The 20,354-nt window shown below is 32.3% G+C and overlaps 1 protein-coding gene across 1 annotated transcript in view; it reads right to left on the minus strand.

Moving 5' to 3' along the window:
• Positions 1 to 20,354, minus strand: part of LOC145243396 (protein pigeon-like) — a 123,570-nt gene that overhangs the window by 70,344 nt on the left and 32,872 nt on the right. Inside the window, exons 7-11 of the mRNA XM_080106241.1 lie at positions 18,141 to 18,190; positions 9,380 to 9,565; positions 6,530 to 6,579; positions 2,711 to 2,751; positions 1,671 to 1,783 (exon numbers count right to left, since the gene is read on the minus strand). Of these exons, the coding sequence (XP_079962367.1) occupies positions 1,671 to 1,783; positions 2,711 to 2,751; positions 6,530 to 6,579; positions 9,380 to 9,565; positions 18,141 to 18,190 (440 nt within the window). The remainder of the gene's footprint in view (positions 1 to 1,670; positions 1,784 to 2,710; positions 2,752 to 6,529; positions 6,580 to 9,379; positions 9,566 to 18,140; positions 18,191 to 20,354) is intronic.

Consider the following 20,354-nt stretch of genomic DNA (forward strand, 5'->3'; position numbering starts at 1 on the left):
AATAGAGACGCTAGGCTGTACACAAGCAAACCAACAAATATAATGACAAACCAACAAGATTGACTGAAAGCAGAACCTACTTGGTAAAAGCATAGATAAATGTTATTTTTATTTAAAAACAAATGAAATCGCTCAATAATACAAAACATTTTGTTTTGAAACTTTTATTTTTTCTTCCATTTTTGCTTGGTGTCAGTTGAAATGGTGTCAAACATCATCAAAATCTGATGAATTGCGATGATGATTTAATAATTATATCATATTTTTGGTAGACATTTGATTTTTAAATAAGAAAAAACTCCAAGTTGTTTAGTTTTTTGTCACAAGACCGATTGTTTATATACGGAAAGTTTTATTTAAAAAAAAAACAAAAGATGAAGGGAATATTAATTTTTTTTTTTTTATGTAGGTGCAAAACTTTTTAATAAACAAAGGCAGAGATTATATTGTTCAAATCCGGAGTATCCCATTTTTGGGGAAAGAGGATTTTCTCTACATTAAAAACCGACGTTAGAATTGAGAACTTAGGACATTGATTTTTACTGTCCTTTGTCAGTGAAGGAGACATCCTTCTAGACTGAGGTCATTTCTATGCATAATAAAATCACATCTTAAATACATAGTTTTACTTGAAAAAAAAAAAAAAAATTCTTGCGTTACCATAATATTTCTAATTAGTTTTAGCAGGGTTTGAGATGAACATGTTAATCTGGGTAAAGTAGCTTGGAGTGATCACATGTTGCAGACAAATATTTGTCTCAAAGAAACGAAATCCCTCATCAGGTGTCAGTAAGATTCCTACATTATTAAAAATAGAATCTCCCTAGAACTTGCTGGAAAGGTATCAGAGATTCACCTAGTACTCACTGTGCGTGATCGATGCTAAGACCAACAAGCATACCCACAGCACAATCAACTTTCTAAATGCTCTCGCCATGGAAGCGTTTGCCATCATAGACGAGGACATTGTCACCAAAGCATGTGCCTCATTTTGCGACTACCTAAAAATGGTCAGCTCCCCCAGCAACGGTGTTACATTGAAAAATAATGCATTAACAACTATTGTTAAATAAATCGTCGAGCCTCTATCAAGTTATGATTTTGCTGCAAAACCTTATATATAATTTTGATAATGCTATAACTCTGTGGACCGTCCAGGCATACCTTGCTTGCTTGAATCTTGTATTATATTAAAAATTTGTCACCCTCTCAAATTTTAACGTTATGACGTCATTTCTAGCAAACTTTTCAAGCTTAAAGACCATCATTACCAACCATCACAGTGTTATTTCATTTAGCTTTTATGCTCGAGTGGCCTTTGGTGATACACTAGTAAAAAGAAAGAAAAAGATAGGATAGATAGATAGATAGGTAGATAGCCAAATCATGCACACTGATCCCCCCCCCCATTCTCATTGGAGAAAGTGGGCGGATGCATGCGTCCTCCCTTTTTCAAATCTTGCCATCTAAGAGAGAGAAAAGCTTTGCCCAGAAATCACATGGTTTTGTGACTTCCGCTCTGAGAATCATCGACCTTTGAACTTTTTCTCGTTATGTAACATTTAAGTTCTCACTTTTCTTATCTTCAATCAATTTGTGTTGTGTATTGTCGCATTTTTGTTGTAATAGAAAACAATGAGAAAAAAAAAAAATAAATAAAAGAAATATACCTTGTTTGATCTTTCTTCTTGTGGAGAAAATTTTTCTTTGGATAATGTTGGCTGATAACACACGCAGAATGTACCATTAGAAAGTGTAACCACTTCAATGTTCAATGACCGATCTAAAAAAATAAATAAATAAATAATAAAAAAAAAATGTATCATATAGATAATGCGACATTAAAGTAAATAATTAGTTTATAAAATTGATTTATTTAACCAAGTTCAAAGTGATGAGTATTATTCTAATCTCAACCCAATGTCAGTACAGAAGGATCTGTGGTGCAACGGATAAAAGTGCTAAATGATAATCAATTCTAAATGACATTCTTCTGGAGGTTGAAGGTTCAAGCCTCAGTACGGGCGATACTAAGACTACAATTACAAATTACTTGAAAACTTCTACCCGATTAGTCATGAACGGGTAGAAGTCTTAATTCATTCCTATTCATTCCTCTCCTCCGACTTCCTTTTCTTCATATTGCAAATCGAGTGAAACACGTATACGTTCATTTTTATTATATCGACAAATGTTGGCGCAACCAAAATTGCAATCAATCTTAATATAAAGGAATGTTGACTTCAAATTCCAACAAACTAATCAAAATTTGTTTTCTTTGGATTATTTAAACTACTATTTTCATTTAGGATGTTAATTGTTAGAAATAAATCTATTCCTTCAATATAATTTGTAAGGTAAAATAAAATTATAAAATATAAATAAATAAAATAACATAACAGTTTGTCGCTGATGTTAAATTTTTATAATTAATTAAAAGGACGTTTTTTATTGGTTAAAATTCTGTCTTCTCTAATTTATAATATTATTCTTAGCATCGCCTGTACTGAAGATTGAACCTTCAACCTTCAGAAGACTATTACCTATGAATTAGTATTTGTATGTGTTGTGCTACAAAGTTACCTTGGCTGAACCAGTCCGAGAATGCCATCCAAGATAAGAACAGTAGTCCGAATAATCCAACTAATACAAATGTGATTAAAGTATCTAACAAACAAAAAAAGTGTATAAATATAGATATAAGTCTCACCCGGAATAAAAGTACAGAGTGGAATATCAATATAGCTAGGTCTGAAAAGAAAACAAAAAAATTATTAGCGTTAGATATTGGTGTGCTGGCTGAATATTATTATGACCATTATTAATATTTATAAAAATAGAATGTCAGAAAGAATGCTATCATAGCAAAATAAATATTTATAGATAAAAGTATTTGTGTTAAAATATTTTAATAGAAAAGAATGTTAGTTTTCATATCTAGCACAAAATAAAATGTTAGCTTGATGAAAAATGATGTTAGAACATAAACAAAATGATGTAATAAAATAGCCTTAAAATACTGTTAGTCAAGAGTTGGGAGTCAATGTTAACAAACCCAATTGGTAGTCAAAGGAAGAAAAGATGGTCGTGGACTATAATGGCTCCGAGTAGGGGAAAATGTTGATAGTAAGAACCTAGAACCAGTATTGCAGTTTTCTAAAGGGGGGAAACATTGGTAAATAAAGCTGCTGTAAATATCACTAAGGGTTCGGGTCTTATGAATCTTCATTTGCAGTTACTTCGAGGATCTGTCAAATCGAGATAAACCCAGATGGATAAGGTATGTTTTCCGTTAATGTTATTATTGTTATGTCATGTTTAAACAATCATTAGATGATTAATAGGCACAAATATATATCTATATGTCAATTTTTACACATCATATATACACTTCTCCATGTCATATAGAACCCAATATATGACATTAATATGAATAAAATATTTTTCACCCTAAAGAATAATCAAAATTATAAAAATTAAAATTATCAAAAATATTCTTCTTGAACCTAATGAATGCCTTCTCTAGCATATTAAGCACTTTAGGGACTTCCCAACTTATCTCCCTTTGAGAGAATCTATTATCGGCGAGAGTTATTTAATTTACCTCCTTTCCAGCAGGCTAGACACAAGGTCAAGTGTGGATCTGATGGAAGTATTTCTGTGGAACAAACAGGATTTGAACCTAGCACATCCAGGTTTTCAGTCCGTGTCGTTAACTACTTAATCACAGTCACCTTCCTGCTGCTGTTGGTGTTGAGCATTATTCATGATAATTTTTGTTGGCATTCGTTTCTCTGATATCTTTCTATTAAGAATTCTTTCTTAAAGGATATTGGGTACTTATGGGAGGGACACATTAAGGTTGTCAACATCCCTAAGTGAAAGTGTTTCTGTGGAATGACCTAGGTTTAAACCGTGGCACACCCAGATTATCAGTTCGTGTCATTAACCACTTAGCCACTGTCATCTCCAGCTAGAATTATGCCCTTTGTAAAAGGATTTAAAGCCCCTTTAATAATAAAGGGAATCCCCAAATTTTGTTGACAACATAAGATCTGGCACAATTCTCATATTAACATGTGTTCGAGGATTAAGAAAATCTGAATGAACAAGTGCAAAAGTTGGAGTCATTTCTTGCACAAACGGTAAAATCAAAATGCTTTCACATTAATTCAATTTTACACAATAGACACATCATCATTTTATTATATATTGTTCATGTTTAAGGTGATAAAAAAAGGCCACCACTTAAACTTGAATAAATTTTGAAATAATTAATTTTTTTTCTTTTTCATATTTATCAAGAAGAACTAATGTTCCAAGAGTTCACCAAATTTGACCTTCAAGATGTCATGGGCTGCTGAGAAAATGACATTTATATTTGAGGCATATTTTCCTTGAAGTCTATCCGTGCAGCTCAATTGCAATTCAAATGTTCGAATGTTGTGAATTTCCTGTCCACTCAATGATCTACAGATGGGTCAACACGTTCAGAACTCATGGGACTGTGTATAAACTCAATGGTAAAGATACTAACCGACAATCACACTGTGAACGACCGAAATCAGCAAGGATACCATACAACGTTGCTGCAGTCAGAAACTCTGATCTTATTTGAAGCACATTTTTAAGCGCCAGTGAAACAAAGAGTTTTTGCAGTACAGACTTGAAACTTTGCTACATACTTTTTTGCTACATAAGCTTGACCTACTGTAGCTGAAGTTTTGTGTTGATCTAATGAAAATTTTGGAAGTTATTCGATTTTTGGTGATGACCGTTTTTGAGTTTTTTTTGTGTCACCCTGTATATGCGATACCAGATCCAAGGCAAACTAATTTGCATATTGATTTTGAAAAAGGATATTTTATTAATTAATTATTAATGAACTGTTATTGTTTTAAAATTCAATGACTGCTTCGATTTTAATATAACCAATAGTTCTGTTTTGCAACATTGTTTTATTTCCTGGACTAACAACAAATATTTAGCATTTAGGTTCAAACGTTCCCTTTTTGAGGGCGACTGGCTTGATTTTCAACAAGTGAATCTGTTGCTAAGATCACTGGAAAAATGATTGGATCCTTCTACTGCACCAGGAAGTATTTCACTCTTGATAGGATCCTCTACCTGCATAAAAGTGAAATACATATTATGGAGTACTGCTGCCACATCTTGAGAGATGACTCTCAGAGCATCCTTTCCTGTCTTGACAAAGTGCAAAAACAATTTCGAGGTCTAGTGGGAGATGTCATTTTTCTCTTTCCTACAGACGCTTTCTCACAGAAGAGATGTTTCTAGTCTTTTTCTACTCTGTCATTATTTTTATGGTAGGTACTCGACTGAGTTCCAATCTATAGTTTCCTCCTGTAAAACATTTATAAAAACAAACTCGTCTACCTACAACTACTATAAATAATTTCTCTCTCTCTTTCTCTCTCTCTCTCTGTACCCCAAAATAAATAGAACTTCCATAAGCAAAGTTTCTTTTCAAAAACTGTCCATCTGTGAAACAATATCGCAGGGCTGTTTCCCAGCTGACTATAGCATAGTTGTTTTCAAGTCTAATGTTAGCAAATTCTTGTCGAGTTGCTTCCTATCTGATCTAATTTTGACCAGACTCACCTATTATTATTTCACTGTCCTTCCAACAAACACATTAACCCTTATCCTTGAGTTGCCTATGGGTCTTGATAAGTATTGACTCGTTAGGAAATTAAATAAAAAGGTCTGCTTTATTTCTAATTTGCAAATGTAAAAGCAAATTGATTTCTACTTTATTTTCCTTTCTTTACGGTCACATTTAAAAAATAAATAGATTTGTATGAAAATTGCCAAAATGTTAATATTTATCTCTTTGAATAAATTAGAAAGATTTTGTTTTGTGTTTACAAAAAAAGTTATGAATGAAATGTCTATCGTTTTAAATTAATACTTCAAAATGCTTCAAGTAATGGTCGTTGCAAAATGATAGTGAGCCGACAAAGCCAATTAGTAATAATATAAAATTTGGTTGTTAATGAGTGCCAGTTGGAGGATTTTTGACTGTAAAAGAACAGTTCCAGCTACCGCTTCTGAAATAGTGCTAAGTAAAATTAAAATATCGATAGGATTAAATATGTAATCGATGAATTTCATTGGAAATATATTTTTTAAGAATATTATTCATTTGTCATAAATTACTAGTAAAGTAGAATAAAGTATGTACAAAATAAAACAAAAACTATTGGTGCTAGTGCACTTACTGAACCGAGCTATTGTTAAATAGTATTTTCAAGTTAAATTAAAGTTTTACGATATTTTTTTTTTAATTGTTAGGTGAAAATACAGAATATTTACAAAACGTCCTCACCTCCCCATGTTAAGAATAGCTTTCTAAATAACGTTATTATTGCAGCACGGTTCAATAAGTGCACCAGTACCAAACTATTAATATATGATCACTTTAGCTGGCTTAATTTTATATGTAAGATCAAGTATAAAGATTATATTAACATTACAATATATTAATTTATTGGAACAAAATACTTACAAATTGGTTTTTGAATCAAGTGGAAATGGAAAATTGAGTGGAACGTCAATCTATTGAAGGAAAAAGTACATTATTTACAGTCACTTTTAAAATACAGCAGAAGTTTATTTTCAATGAGATATTTTTTATATCTAAAAAATATTTTAGACTGTCGTTATTATTTTCATTAAACAAACAAAAACAAAACAAAACAAGTTAACTTATTAGTGCTCATGTTTCGTTTTTTAGAGCCAGAAAGAGAATTAACCATATTTCATCAACATCTTTATTTTTTAGAGACATCTAAAATCGTATAAAATAAATCGTCATAAAAATTGGAATGTCTTTCAAATATTACACCGACTGCTATGGTTATAATTAGAGCTATGATAACAATATATTCTTTTCCTTGTTTTGATTCTCAGGTATATATATCCATTGATATCTTATATGTTTTTTTTATGTAGAGTGATGTGGTTCTCGGTTGATTAGTTGTGTCTGTGTCGGATATATACTCGAGAGTTAAAACAATAAAAATAATATGCTGTTGTCCTAGCCCTAATTATTAGCAACACTGATTTCTTAGTTTTCAGGCTACTGTTAAAATATAGAGTGAAAAATCTACATGCAGTTTCATCTATTATTTAATCAAAATGTTTGTGGTGAGTAGTCCTTATAACCAAACCATATTTACTCCAGCAGGCTGTCCTACATAAATTAAACCCAAATTTGAAAAGGTTTTTATTGAATCATATATATACATATATATATATATATATATATATATATATATATATATATATATATATAAGGATCAACGTGTACAATCTCTCTCTCTCTCTCTCTATATATATATATATATAGTATGTATGTATATATATATATGTATATATGTATATATATATATATATATATATATATATATATAGAGAGAGAGAGAGAGAGAGAGAGAGAGAGAGAAGGAGTGATTGTACACTTTGATCCTCACTAAAATGCCGGATCTTAGCCTAAAGGTCAAGGAACCATAAAAGTGATAGATTGCTGGAATGCTGTGTTACATTTTTTCAGCACAATAAAACAAGAAAGGAATGAGTTAGGCAAAAGATAAAGAGAGAGTTATGCAGAAAGACGGTAAAAGGTGGAGAGAGAAAGAAATGGCTGGAGAGAGAGAGAGGGGGGGAGATAGAAATTTTAAAATTAAGGTCTTACTCACATTATTACACTTCTATTTAATTTTATATGGTCCCCGAACAACGCCATGTAGCCCTGCTAGCATTTATATATAGTATGTTATAACTATCCTATAAAGTCAGGTATATACAGCATAATTCACATTGACACACCAGTTCCTGTTAGATCACTAAAGTTAAGCAACATTGAGCCTGGTCAATATTAAAATGGGTGACCATTTGGGAATTCCATGTGCTGTATGTGCTCTCTGCTTATCTCGGCATTGTTTCCAGTCGTCTTATACTTCTCCTTGCCACTGGACTCAAGCAGTGCCGATTCAGGAGACGTGTGAAGATTGCGCAACCCTTGCCTCATAATTACACATGCAGCTACCCTGCAGCTATCCATTGTCTCTTGAGACTGAACGGAGGCATTGCAAAAAATCAAGTAAATCTTTGAAAATAATTTTAGTATCAAATCATATTATTACAATAGAAAATGAAAAGTAGTATGGCTAAGCTTAAACATGGAAAAGTAAAAGGACTAGTGATTAAAACTGGAAAAGAAAAGGACAAGATAGTCCAGTAAAAAAAAATATAATGAATTTATAACTTAAAATACTGCAGCATCAGGATTTTTTTTTTTAATTCAATTTAACATTATATAATCAATTCTTAATGCTGCAATATTTTAAGTTATAAATTTATTATATTTTTTACTAGAATATCTTGTCCTTTTCTTTTCCATGTTTAAGGTTAACCATATTACTTTTCATGCTCGCATTTTTGTATTGTAAGCCATGATTTTTCCAGGCTTCCAGTAAATTCACTTATTCTTTGTTTAATTCAAGTCTTATTTTTTTGCCCCCATAAACGTAACAAACACATATGTAAAACAATGTACGGCACTCGTCTGCTTTCATTCTCTCTGTTTCACTTGTTTCTTCTCTTTTCGCGAGGGCGGTGAATTACTAGCAACACTAGTCGCTGAAGTGACGTGGTTGCTATGGAAACCAGTCATAAAAAAACGTCGCTCACCTTCTTAGTTTTTCTTTTTACGATTTCGAACACCAGTAAAGTCATCATAATTTTTGTTTTACTGAACGAAAATTAAAAAAAAAAATTTCACAATATAGCTAAGGTGATCTATAAACCGTAACAATTGTTTAAAATTTGGTTGAAAAATGAGAGAGCGGTAAAGCTTTAAAGCAGTTCTAAATGAGTAAAACTACCACTTAACCATATATTTAAACACGGTAGTGTTTGAATGCTTTAGAAAAGATTTTTGACAATAATTCAAAGAAAATAAAATTGTCCACTAATGACTGAAACATGAAAAATTAACCACAAAAGTTTGACCATAAAACAATTCATGAAAGATGAATTTCCTCGTCTTTTTATCGGGCTTATAGTCCAGGTTTTTTGTTATATTGAACTTGTTCCTATTTACTTGCCCCCCCCCCCCGTCCTCCATGAGGTCAGAGTTAAACACAACGTCGGTTTTTAAATGTGGGGGAAAATCCAGCTCTCCAAAAAGGGGCACTCTGGATAGGAACAAAAATAAAAATTGTCTCAGTCATGAAGTTGTTCTCCTCTGCTGATTGAGGAGAGAAAATGTAAAGTGTAGCATCAGAACAGATACTACACCATGAGCTTGGCCCGAATTCAACTTGTTACTCAATAAACAATGCTTAATAGATACCATGCTATCGTATTTGCCATTGAAACCAAATTGTAATGTCGACAAAATAGTATGGCAATTTCTATAGTCGACATCCTTTTCGTCATGTTCGTGGTAGATATAGTGCAGGCGCTGATGATGAACGTCCCAGGAACACCAAACGAATTCTCCAGCTAGTTGCTCTTTCTCTGGCTGTCGCTTCATTATCTAAAGAATTAGAAGAAGAAGAAAAATTTAAAAAAAAAAAAACAGTTCTGCATTTGGAGGCGACGGTTTTAATAGTTGCCGAAATCTTTAAACGTTAAAGAAAAAAATTATTTATGACAAAACAAAATAAGTATAAATATTCGCAATTTAAAAAAAAAAGCTTGATATATTTTGAATACATTTTAAAATATTATTTTGTTAAGTTAAATAATAATTAAGTAAAGAATTGGTTAAATAATTGAAATAAAAAAAAAATGAAAAGAAGCCAATTCTATATAATGAGGCTTTGGTAGAGTAGTTTAAAAATATTATTGATGAGTAATTAATTAAAGAAAGAACTATAAAAATAATGCTTGGATGTGTACAGGGTGTTTCCATTAAGTTGCTAGAATTATTTGTGCCAGAAATTCTTTAAACATTTTTGTACAGAATTTAATGTTTCATAATTTTTTAGATGAGGATTGACAATTTACGTTATTTAGATTATTTGAACTGCTATTCTCATCTTGAGTATTTTTTTCACAAAAGTTTGACCACACGCATGCACACACACACACACACACACACACACACACACACACACACACACACACACACACACATCGTGATTCAGATGGTTAGAGCTGTCGACTGTCAACGTGATGGTTATAGGTTTGATCCACGGCTGGGAAAAAGTGTATGTCTAGCCACACTGATGGGTTGTGATACAACAAAACAGTACTGCATGTGGATGACAAATTAAAGCCCTCCCACCCTCTTTGGGTTGAACACTTTGTAAATACATTTTCACCCGACGCGTATTTAAGCAATTCCCACTATTTATTTGTTTGTAAACAAATGATGGTTTGAGCACTGCCTGTGATGGGTGGGTGTGGATTTAATACACACTCGAGGAAAAATATTTACAGCACCGATTCGTGGTCTGATGGTGAGAGCTGCCGACCGTCAATGCAATGGTTGTAGGTTCGATCCACGGCTGGGGAAAAGTGTATGTCTAGCTGCACTGATGAGTTGTGATGCAACGAAACAGTACTGTATGTGGATGACAAATACATACATATATATATAGTACAAGATTTTGTTGAAATTCAAAGACTTACATTTTTTATAACTTTTCGTTTATTTCACTGTGGAATTCCTCATTACATCTGTTTCGTTAATGGGTGGAAAATTTCATGATTTTAATTTCCCATAGAAATTTTCCAACTCATCAGATGCGATTTCCATTCGATTTTATTTAACAAAAAGTTGCTTTGTACATCATAAACCTGGTACGTTCTTTTAGGGTAAAAAAAAAATTCCATGACCACATTGTTACAGGTCAGCCATCCTTTAACGTGATCATGGAATTTTTTCTCTGTTACTATAAAATAGATCCATTGAGCTCTACTCGTATTTAACAGGGATTGTTTTTATCCTAACAGTTTAAACCCATTAAATGAAAACGGTATACATTGAAATTAACAATATTTCTACAATAAACATTAATCATAGATAGCTGATTGGCTAACTAAAAATTCAGTAGCATGTGCGTATATAAAAATGCGCGGTAACCACAAATCTTTGCATAAGCTTGACGAATTCTCACGAGAATGAAACGCAGAATAATCTGTGTAGCTTAATTGCCATATATATTTTTATAACTTACTACCTAGCTCTACCTATGCATTGCGCACTGTTGAAGTAAATACTGAAAATTTACACATAAAATTATATTTTCATATATTAATTTATGTGATTAAATGAAGTAGTCATATATATATATATATATATGTATATATATGGTGCGTAAGGTATCTGAAAACATTGTAAACACTTTTAGAAAAATAGTGAAACTTTTAAATCGTTGAAATTTACAACATCTTGTTAGAAAACAAAAAAATATATATAATATTAATCTACATTTTATTCTGTATATATCCTCCTTCGGTTTCTATCACCGACTCAATTCGAGTTCGAAAGTGACTGCAGGCTTTGATCAGGTGGTCTTTATTAATGTTCTCCATTGCTCGGGCTATTGCTTTCATCAGAAAGGATTTGGTGTTATGGGGATGCTTATTAGCTTCCTTTTCAACAACGCCCCACACATAATAATCCAAAGGATTAAGGTCTGGTGAGTTAGGAGGCCATACATTTGGTGTGACATCCTCATGAAAATTTTTGACCAGAGTATTATGGGATGGTGCCGAATCTTGTTGAAAGAAACAGGCCCTTCCATTAGCTATATCGTCTATCGAAGGCTTAACAAAAGTTTGAAGAGTCTCGACATAGGCATCTGCATTTACTCTAAGGCCAAATGGAAAAACTGAGGAAGTATGACGTGCTCTCCACTGCTAACACGACGACCAAAAACCATAATTGTTGCTGGAAACTTTATGTGCACAACAGTTGGAACTTTAGTTAGGTGCACACATAGCCACCTATCATTCCTTTGATTGACTTTTTGATGCTAGCGGAAGTTTTTTTCATCAGAGAAAACCAAAGACACTCCTGTTCTTCTGGATGCTTCAATTTGTTTAAGAGTTTTTCACGAAACAATTCTCTGGATTTTTTGTTGATGTGAACTGACCTCGTATCGTAAGAATGTATGATTTGCATTCGAGGTCTTGATGAACAACATCCCTTACTGTTCGTTCAGACACTTAAAGATCTTAAAGGCAATCCAATCTCTGGTCCCCCCTCGCCAATCTTTCATGAAAAACACCCGTCTAGCTGAATCCACTGTGAAAAGTTTCCCCCACTCTTTATCTGTGCCTAAATCAAAACGCGGATTCCATGAACAAAGCTTCTTTCTTAGAACTGCACGCCTGTGGAACTCTGTTTCATCTGCCTGCTTCCCACCGGACTACAACTTGGATGTGTTCAAGTCCAACGTTAACAAATTCCTAATGAACCGCCCCCTTAAGTAAACACTTCATCAAATCTCCACACTAACGTAATGTACTTGCAATAACCCTTATCCCTGAGTGGCTTCCGGGCCTTGATAAGTGGTGATCACTGTGTAAAAAAAAAAAAAAAAAAAAAATGTCGCATTGATGTCCCAGGATTTTTGTCACTCATGTCATGCACCCTTTTGACAAACTCGGGTGTTCTGATTGAGTCAGAATGTTGGCAATACTCTTTTCTCTCGATCATGGCCAATTCATCACTGTTGTTCTTATTTAGCTCCTTTCTAATTTTGCAAACGAAAGATCTGGCGACTTAAAAATCTTGCAATTTCTGAATTGTATTTCGCTTTTGTAGACACAATCATGTCCACTACAAACTATAGACTAGTGATGGGACGATACCAATATTTTTCCCGATTCCGATACAATTACTGATTCTGTATTAAATTCCCGATTCCGTTACAATTACTGATTCCGATTCTTTATAAATCTCTACATATTTAACTATAAATGTGTTATTTTATCCCGATTTCTGTAAAAATGCGTCTCAAATGTGCATATATATTCTCAAGCGTAAAAACACACTTATGAGGGGGTTATCTAGACATTTTAGTCTTACTGGAAGTTTAAATCAATAAATATTTATTATTTCATCATTACAACAAACACTGGAAGATGTTTTTTTAAACCAAAATCAAATAAAATAAATAATTAAAGGAATCGGTTTTGGCATCAAAAAATAGGCTCAAATTTTCCCCGATTCCAATACCCCAAAAATCTCCGATTTTTCCGATTCCTGATTTCAATTCACTTAAACGTGCCAACACTACTATAGACACTATTACAGTGTGCCTTTTCATCTCATTAGTTGCAGTAGTATCTGCCATAGGATCTTCTGAAAGCACAAAAACATTAGTTAGTATATTTTCTTTTAAATTACAGAAAATATGTGTCCTCAAAATCTTACGCGCCTATATATATATATATATATATATATATATATATATATATATATACAGTGATGATCATATTTATTGGCACGGTAAAATAAAAGTTAAATTTTGTCTAATAAATTCTAAAAAAGGGATTAAATTAAAGAAAATAACAAAGTATATTATGTATTTTTAACTGGCCTTTCCGATGCAGCAATCGGATTTTAGAAAAAATAAATAACAAAGGAACAACAAACATAATTGCAAAAAACCCTTGTTCAAAATTATTGGCACGGCTTTGTTTTTCTTTTAGTATCAGTATAATATCAATCAATTTCCAGTTTACGTGCTTTCTGAACTTTTTTATAGCCATATTATGCTTGTTTAACGCTAATTCAGTGAATAATTTTTTTCAGATAATTTTTAGATAGCGATTTATTTAAACTATTATAAGTGACTAAATTATAATTTTCAATCGCCATGGTTAAAACTAAGGAACACAGCGAAGACGTCAGGAAGCTTGTTGTAGCATGCCATACCAATGGGGAGGGCTATGATAAGATTTCAAAGAAGCTAAACCTTCCCAAATCCACTGTTAGAGCCATAATAAACAAGTTCAAATCGCAAGGCCACCTTATGAGTTTAGAGGGTAGAGGGAGAAAAAGGATTCTTTCCCCAAGAGATGAACGGAAAATTGTTCGACAAGTAAAACAAAACCCAAGGATCTCTGTTGGGGAGATTGTTGATGAACAGAGCACCTCTGGAGTGAATGTATCTCGACATACAGTTGGTAGAGTTTTGAAGAGAGCTGGTTTAAAAGCATGTCGTCCGAGAAAGACTCCCTTATTGAAGCCTATGCACCTGAAAGCAAGGCTAGCCTTTGCAAAACGTCATATTGATAAAGATGTTGCATTCTGGAAACGTGTTCTATGGACTGACGAAACGAAAATAGAGTTATTTGGCCATGATAAAGTGTCTTATATTTACAGAAAATCTGGCGAAGCTTTCCTGCCTAAGAACACCATACCCACAGTGAAGCACGGTGGAGGCAGTTTGATGTTTTGGGGATCCTTTGCTGCCTCTGGACCAGGGCGACTTGTTAAGGTCACAGGTAGCATAAAAAAGGAAGATTATGTTAAAATATTGGATGAAAACCTGAAAGACTCTGCTAAAGAGCTCTCACTTGGTCGTCGTTGGTGGTTCATGCAAGATAATGACCCAAAGCATTCGGCGAAACTGACTAAGAAATGGCTTGAGGACAATCATATTAATGTTTTGGAGTGGCCATCACAAAGCCCAGACCTTAATCCAATTGAAAATTTATGGAGAACATTAAAATTGAGGGTAATGCAAAGGAAGCCTAAGAATCTTATTCAATTGGAGGATTATTGTCAGGAAGAGTGGGCTAAAATTACTACTGAAGAGTGCAACAACTTGGTTGTAAACTATGAAAAGCGACTGAGGAAGGTAATCAAGGCCAAAGGCTATACAATTGATTATTAAATAAATCGTGCCAATAATTTTGAACAAGGGTTTTTTGCAATTATGTTTGTTGTTCCTTTGTTATTTATTTTTTCTAAAATCCGATTGCTGCATCGGAAAGGCCAGTTAAAAATACATAATATACTTTGTTATTTTCTTTAATTTAATCCCTTTTTTAGAATTTATTAGACAAAATTTAACTTTTATTTTACCATGCCAATAAATATGATCATCACTGTATATATATATACTTATAATTTATGTGGATGACAACTTATTATTATATAAATGTATATATTTATTATATATATATATATCATATTACTTATTATTATATATATATATATATATATATATATAAATATATATACTTATTATATATAGATAAATGGAGTAGTCATATATATATATATATATATATATATTAATTTATATGACTATTTCATTTAGTCATATAAATTAATATACAGAGATATAATTTTATTCGATAATTTTTAGTATTTACTTCAACAGTGCTCAATACATAGCTAGAGCTAGGTAATAAGTTATGATAATATATATGGCAATTAAGCTACACAGAATATTCCGCCTTTCATTTTTGTTCGCCTTTCTTCATTTCTGACCGGCTTGATTTTGATGTTTTTTACAAAAAGTTCTCAGAAAGATGCCTTTGAGACCAGGTGCTACCGACTTCTTTACTTCTCTGTCCATAGCATGGCTTGGTGAAATGGAACTCTGGAACTAAATTCTCTTTCTATAGTCATGCCCGTCGGTTTTTAAACGACTCTTCTTATGTTATCAACTCCTAGTTCCTATTCTGTTGCTGAAATCTCTATAAATAAAACAGTAGATGTGTGTATGTGTGAGAATATTTAACTGATAAATCCTTAAACTACTGGTTGCAATAACACTCAAATTAACAAGAAATAGTCATCATACACCATAATACATCAGTTTATAATGAGTAAAAGCTTTGTTTGCATGCATGGATAACGTACACAGAAATATGTCAGCAAGTTGAAATGCAAAACGTTCATTTCAACTGGCCAACATATTTCTATTACTTTTGTCACATGTGCAAATTCATTCATAGTTCGAAGTGGTTAAATTTAAAATTGTTCTCATTTATCTGGAGCGCTAAATGTTTTGATTTTGATTCTACTTGATGGCACTCGTCATTCTTTTTTAACTCTTGAAATGAGTACTATATATATATTTATATATATATATATATATACTAGCGGGGGGAGGGGTCTTTGTCCGATCGTAAAATACGCTTAAATATGATATTTTAATTCATCCAGATTTCGTATATATTATTATAGAGTCGTGATTTCAAAAGTAAAAGAAAAGTATTTGGGTGCCATCAGCTAGAATCGAAACTGAAAGCCAAACTGTAGCATTCATATATTGGATTAGCGTTAGCTTTTATGTAGGGTGCTCTAGATTCTGCAGAGGCATCAGATCTTGTGGAATTATTCATTCTATATACCCTCACAAGCATATTTGATACTACGGATATCGGCCTATATAGAGATGATGGACTAGCTATAATAAAAGACTCCAACAAAGTCAAAGGGGAAAACTTTAAGAAAATCATATACAAGGAAATGAAAAACTTAGGCCTAAAAATAGACGTGCTAGCTAACATAAAAATAACAAACTGGACGTCACGTTAAATTTAGATAAAAACACATATGAACCCTACTTAAAAGGTAACGCAAATGCAATATATGAAAACCCTAAGTCCAATCACCCACCATCAATCATAAAACAGATTCCTAACTCGATCGTAAGTAGACTCAGCAATAACTCAAGCGATGAAAATGTATTTAACAGGTCAATCAATATCTATGAAACAGCCCTAAAAAATAGTGGATACAAAATTATCGATATCAAATATAAGCAACAAAACACCAATAACTATAATAAAATTAAAAATAGAAGAAAAAGAAATATAATCTGGTATACAGCGCCATACAATCAAATGTTAAAAACAAAACTTGGCAAGAAATTCATAGATCTCATCGAAAAGCATTCCCCGTAACCAATCCCTTACACAAAAATTTCAATAAAAATAACCTAAAGTTATCATACAGCTGCTGTACAAATTTAGATATGATAATTAAAGCACATAATAACAAAATATTAAATAAAACAATGAAAACAACAACAAAATAAACAATAAAAAAATGTGGACATCATGACAAAAATAAAATTAACACAAAGGACACATATGTAACTAGTAGAAATAATAATAATAATAATAATAATAATAATAATAATAATAATAATAATAAACTCCATACAACAACAACCATAGTAAAAATAAAAATACTAATAACGAACAAGATAAATGCAACTGCAGATCCCGCACACTTTACCCACTTCAAAATAAATATCTAACCAAAAGAATAGTTTACCAGACGACAATATTTGCGAAAGAAAACCCGAATAACAAGAAATATTATGTAGGTATGACTTCCTTAGATTTCAAAACCCGATATTATGACCACAAAAGTACGTTCAAAAATAAAAAAACACTGAATGAAAACAACACTAGCAAAATAACTCAAAGAAAGCGGATGTTCGCCGGTAGTCGAATGGAAACACATATAGAGACCTAGACGATCCATGTAGATTATGCCTTCATAAAAAATTTGCTATCCTATACTTTAAAAAACACCAACATCTATTAAACTGTAGGAGAGAAATAGCGAACAACTGTGTACACAGGATAAACTTTACTCTAGGATAGTGATACAAAATAATTTTAAAATTAACAATAACAATAAAAAATGAATAAATAAAATAAACATACATATACATAATCTTGATAACAAAAAGTGAAGCAGAGGGAATAGGGTGAATAAAACAGTGATATATATAAAATAGAGAATTGGCTCTGTAATAATAAGTACAAAATCTGCATGAAGTAAAATATATTTAGGCATATTTTATGACCGGGCAAGGCCGGATGCACGCTGCTAGTTGTTAAATAAAATTGATTTAATTGTATGGAAGATGTTGATATATTTTATATGAAGCCTGGTGAACTCTTTTCTTCTTCATCATCTAAAGCAGACCAGTCAGATAAATACAAACGCTACTCCAAAATGTCTATCCCCAATAACTCACAGGAATCTCACTCCACGAAAAACTCTACAAATACTTTAGTTTTCACAAAGAATGATCATACAATTCTACATCCTAACAAACATGAAATATCCAATTCTATACACATAAAATTCAAATAAAGAAAGGTCAACTTACCATTGCATCTTCTCGCGCTCTTGCTAATGGAATATGGTACAGGACAATTGCTAAAGAGAAAAGAAAATAATAAAAATTTGCAATTTTACAAAAAAAATATTATTTTAGATGAGGAAAGATTATTTTTATTATATACGTATGATAATCGTAATTATTATAATCAATCAATATGGGAATAGTAATTGAATTATCAAAATAAGCTGAATCATTTATCTTCATCGCAAAGATTCACAACCTGAAATTATACAGTAATAGAAACAAGGTTTCGGTCGATGTAATCTTCGATCTTCTTCAGGTGTAAATTTTGAGATGAGGATTGGTTATTCACATTATTTGGATTCATCAGACTACTGAGAACAATAGTCTGAAGAATCCAGATAATACGAATAATCGATGGTCATCTCAAAAATTCAAAAACGGTAACTGATTCTAATCCTCTTTGTCAAAAATTTTACTTTAAACAAAGAAATATTTGTTCATTTAAAAAAATTTCACTTTATTGGCTTTCTAACCTTATGAATTTCAATAAAATCATACTTTATAGAGTTGTATTGTAATGTGATCGGAAAATTAAAAATAAATCACATTGAACATCAGTCCGAGAGTCACCTTGCTTCTGTCTGGTTGAAGTGCGGTTCTTTTCAGTCATAGTCGATTTACCCGCCTCTATTTGGGAAAGGGTTAGTTTATTGCCAATCGCCCGACGTGTCCCTACCAGGAAATGCTGACAGGGCTGCTTATGTCTTTTTTCAGGCTAGAGTGTATTTCTTCTAATGCGGTAGCTTTTACAAGACTTCACCTGAACTTGTGTCTAAATTCCCCTGAAGAGGAGGTAAATAAACTTAAGCAGTTTAGCAGAGATCGGTCAAGAGAAAATGCACCAGCTTCCAAACTTAATTGCTTCATCTTTAACTCATCATTCACTTTTGAATTGAAAGCCATGTTTAATTTGAGAAGAGTCTCCGACGGGTAGCTAACCCATATAAGTCCCGGATATGGAAAAGAGTTTTCGGTGGGTAGTATAAATCTTGAGCTTTAAAAGTTGCAGACGAAGGATAAAGGTCTTTCTCGCATGGACAGGAAAAATTTTGTGTGGGAATTCTAACAGATCCGGGGGGGGGGGTTAATGAGCAATTTCGGTTTCTGATTGTTTGCTAGCAGAACATGGATCCATTTGATTGGTCAGTTCCGATTGCCATTGTCTATAAATAGAACATTCCAATTTTCTTCAATCGTGCCTTATCATTATATTGCAACACTCACTAATTCGTAAAACTCCATTGAAATTCAAAACAAACCGGAACAGAAATCTATGGGGAATTGTAATGTGAAAATATTATACTATGTATTTCAGTGACTTAAGCAAGATTTTGCATCGTTATTAACTCTTTTATCTGATAATGTTCCCATCTATGAAGATATCAAATACTTAAGCTTTTCAGGGGTTGTTGAGATAGTGGGAAGCATTTTCAAAACAGCCACTCAAGAAGAAAAACGTAACGTACAGATAACGTAATAAAGAACGCTACTTTTTAAGTTACATATGAAATCTTATTTCTATTAATAATCTACGATGATAAAATCATATTCCTGTCTGTTTGTTTGCTTGTTCACAATTTAATTAATATGTACAAAATAGGTATGGGCAAAAATGGGCGGACAACGATAGGGGGATCTAGTTTTGAAAGCCGATTTATCATAATTTTTTGTAGGTTTCCGACTACTTTTTCATTGTATTTGAAAGATTAGAGACTAAAGTTAATTTCCTAACAGAAAAAAAATATTTGTACACGTGAAAAAAAAAGTTATGAAAAATGTTTTCACGGCAAGCTAACCAATTCAGCTAAATTTTGAAGTTAAATAAATTCATTGTAAAAATCCTTTAAAAGATAAATATTAGTTTTCTGGGTCTATTTCAAAGATAATTAGTAAAGTAAAGTCCTAAGATATTGAATTAATTAAATAAAAAACACCTTGTTTGTACAAAACATACATTAATTAGCCCTCAAAAAGCAAATAATTCTACGGTTCGCCAAAAGCGCAACAAATAAAGGTTTGTAAACATGATAATACGAAAGCCCGAAATTATAGCCAATCGAAACGCTGTTCCAAAATGAAGTCATGATAGTAAAAGGAAGTAGGGGTTTAAGATTTCTCCCCCCCCAAAAAAAAACGTGCATCCGTACAATCCTATTCTGAACGTTTGTATCAATT

Source organism: Euprymna scolopes, chromosome 22, assembly GCF_053919585.1.
Source record: "Euprymna scolopes isolate OS-2025 chromosome 22, ASM5391958v1, whole genome shotgun sequence".
Classification (NCBI taxonomy): Eukaryota; Metazoa; Mollusca; class Cephalopoda; order Sepiida; family Sepiolidae; genus Euprymna; species Euprymna scolopes.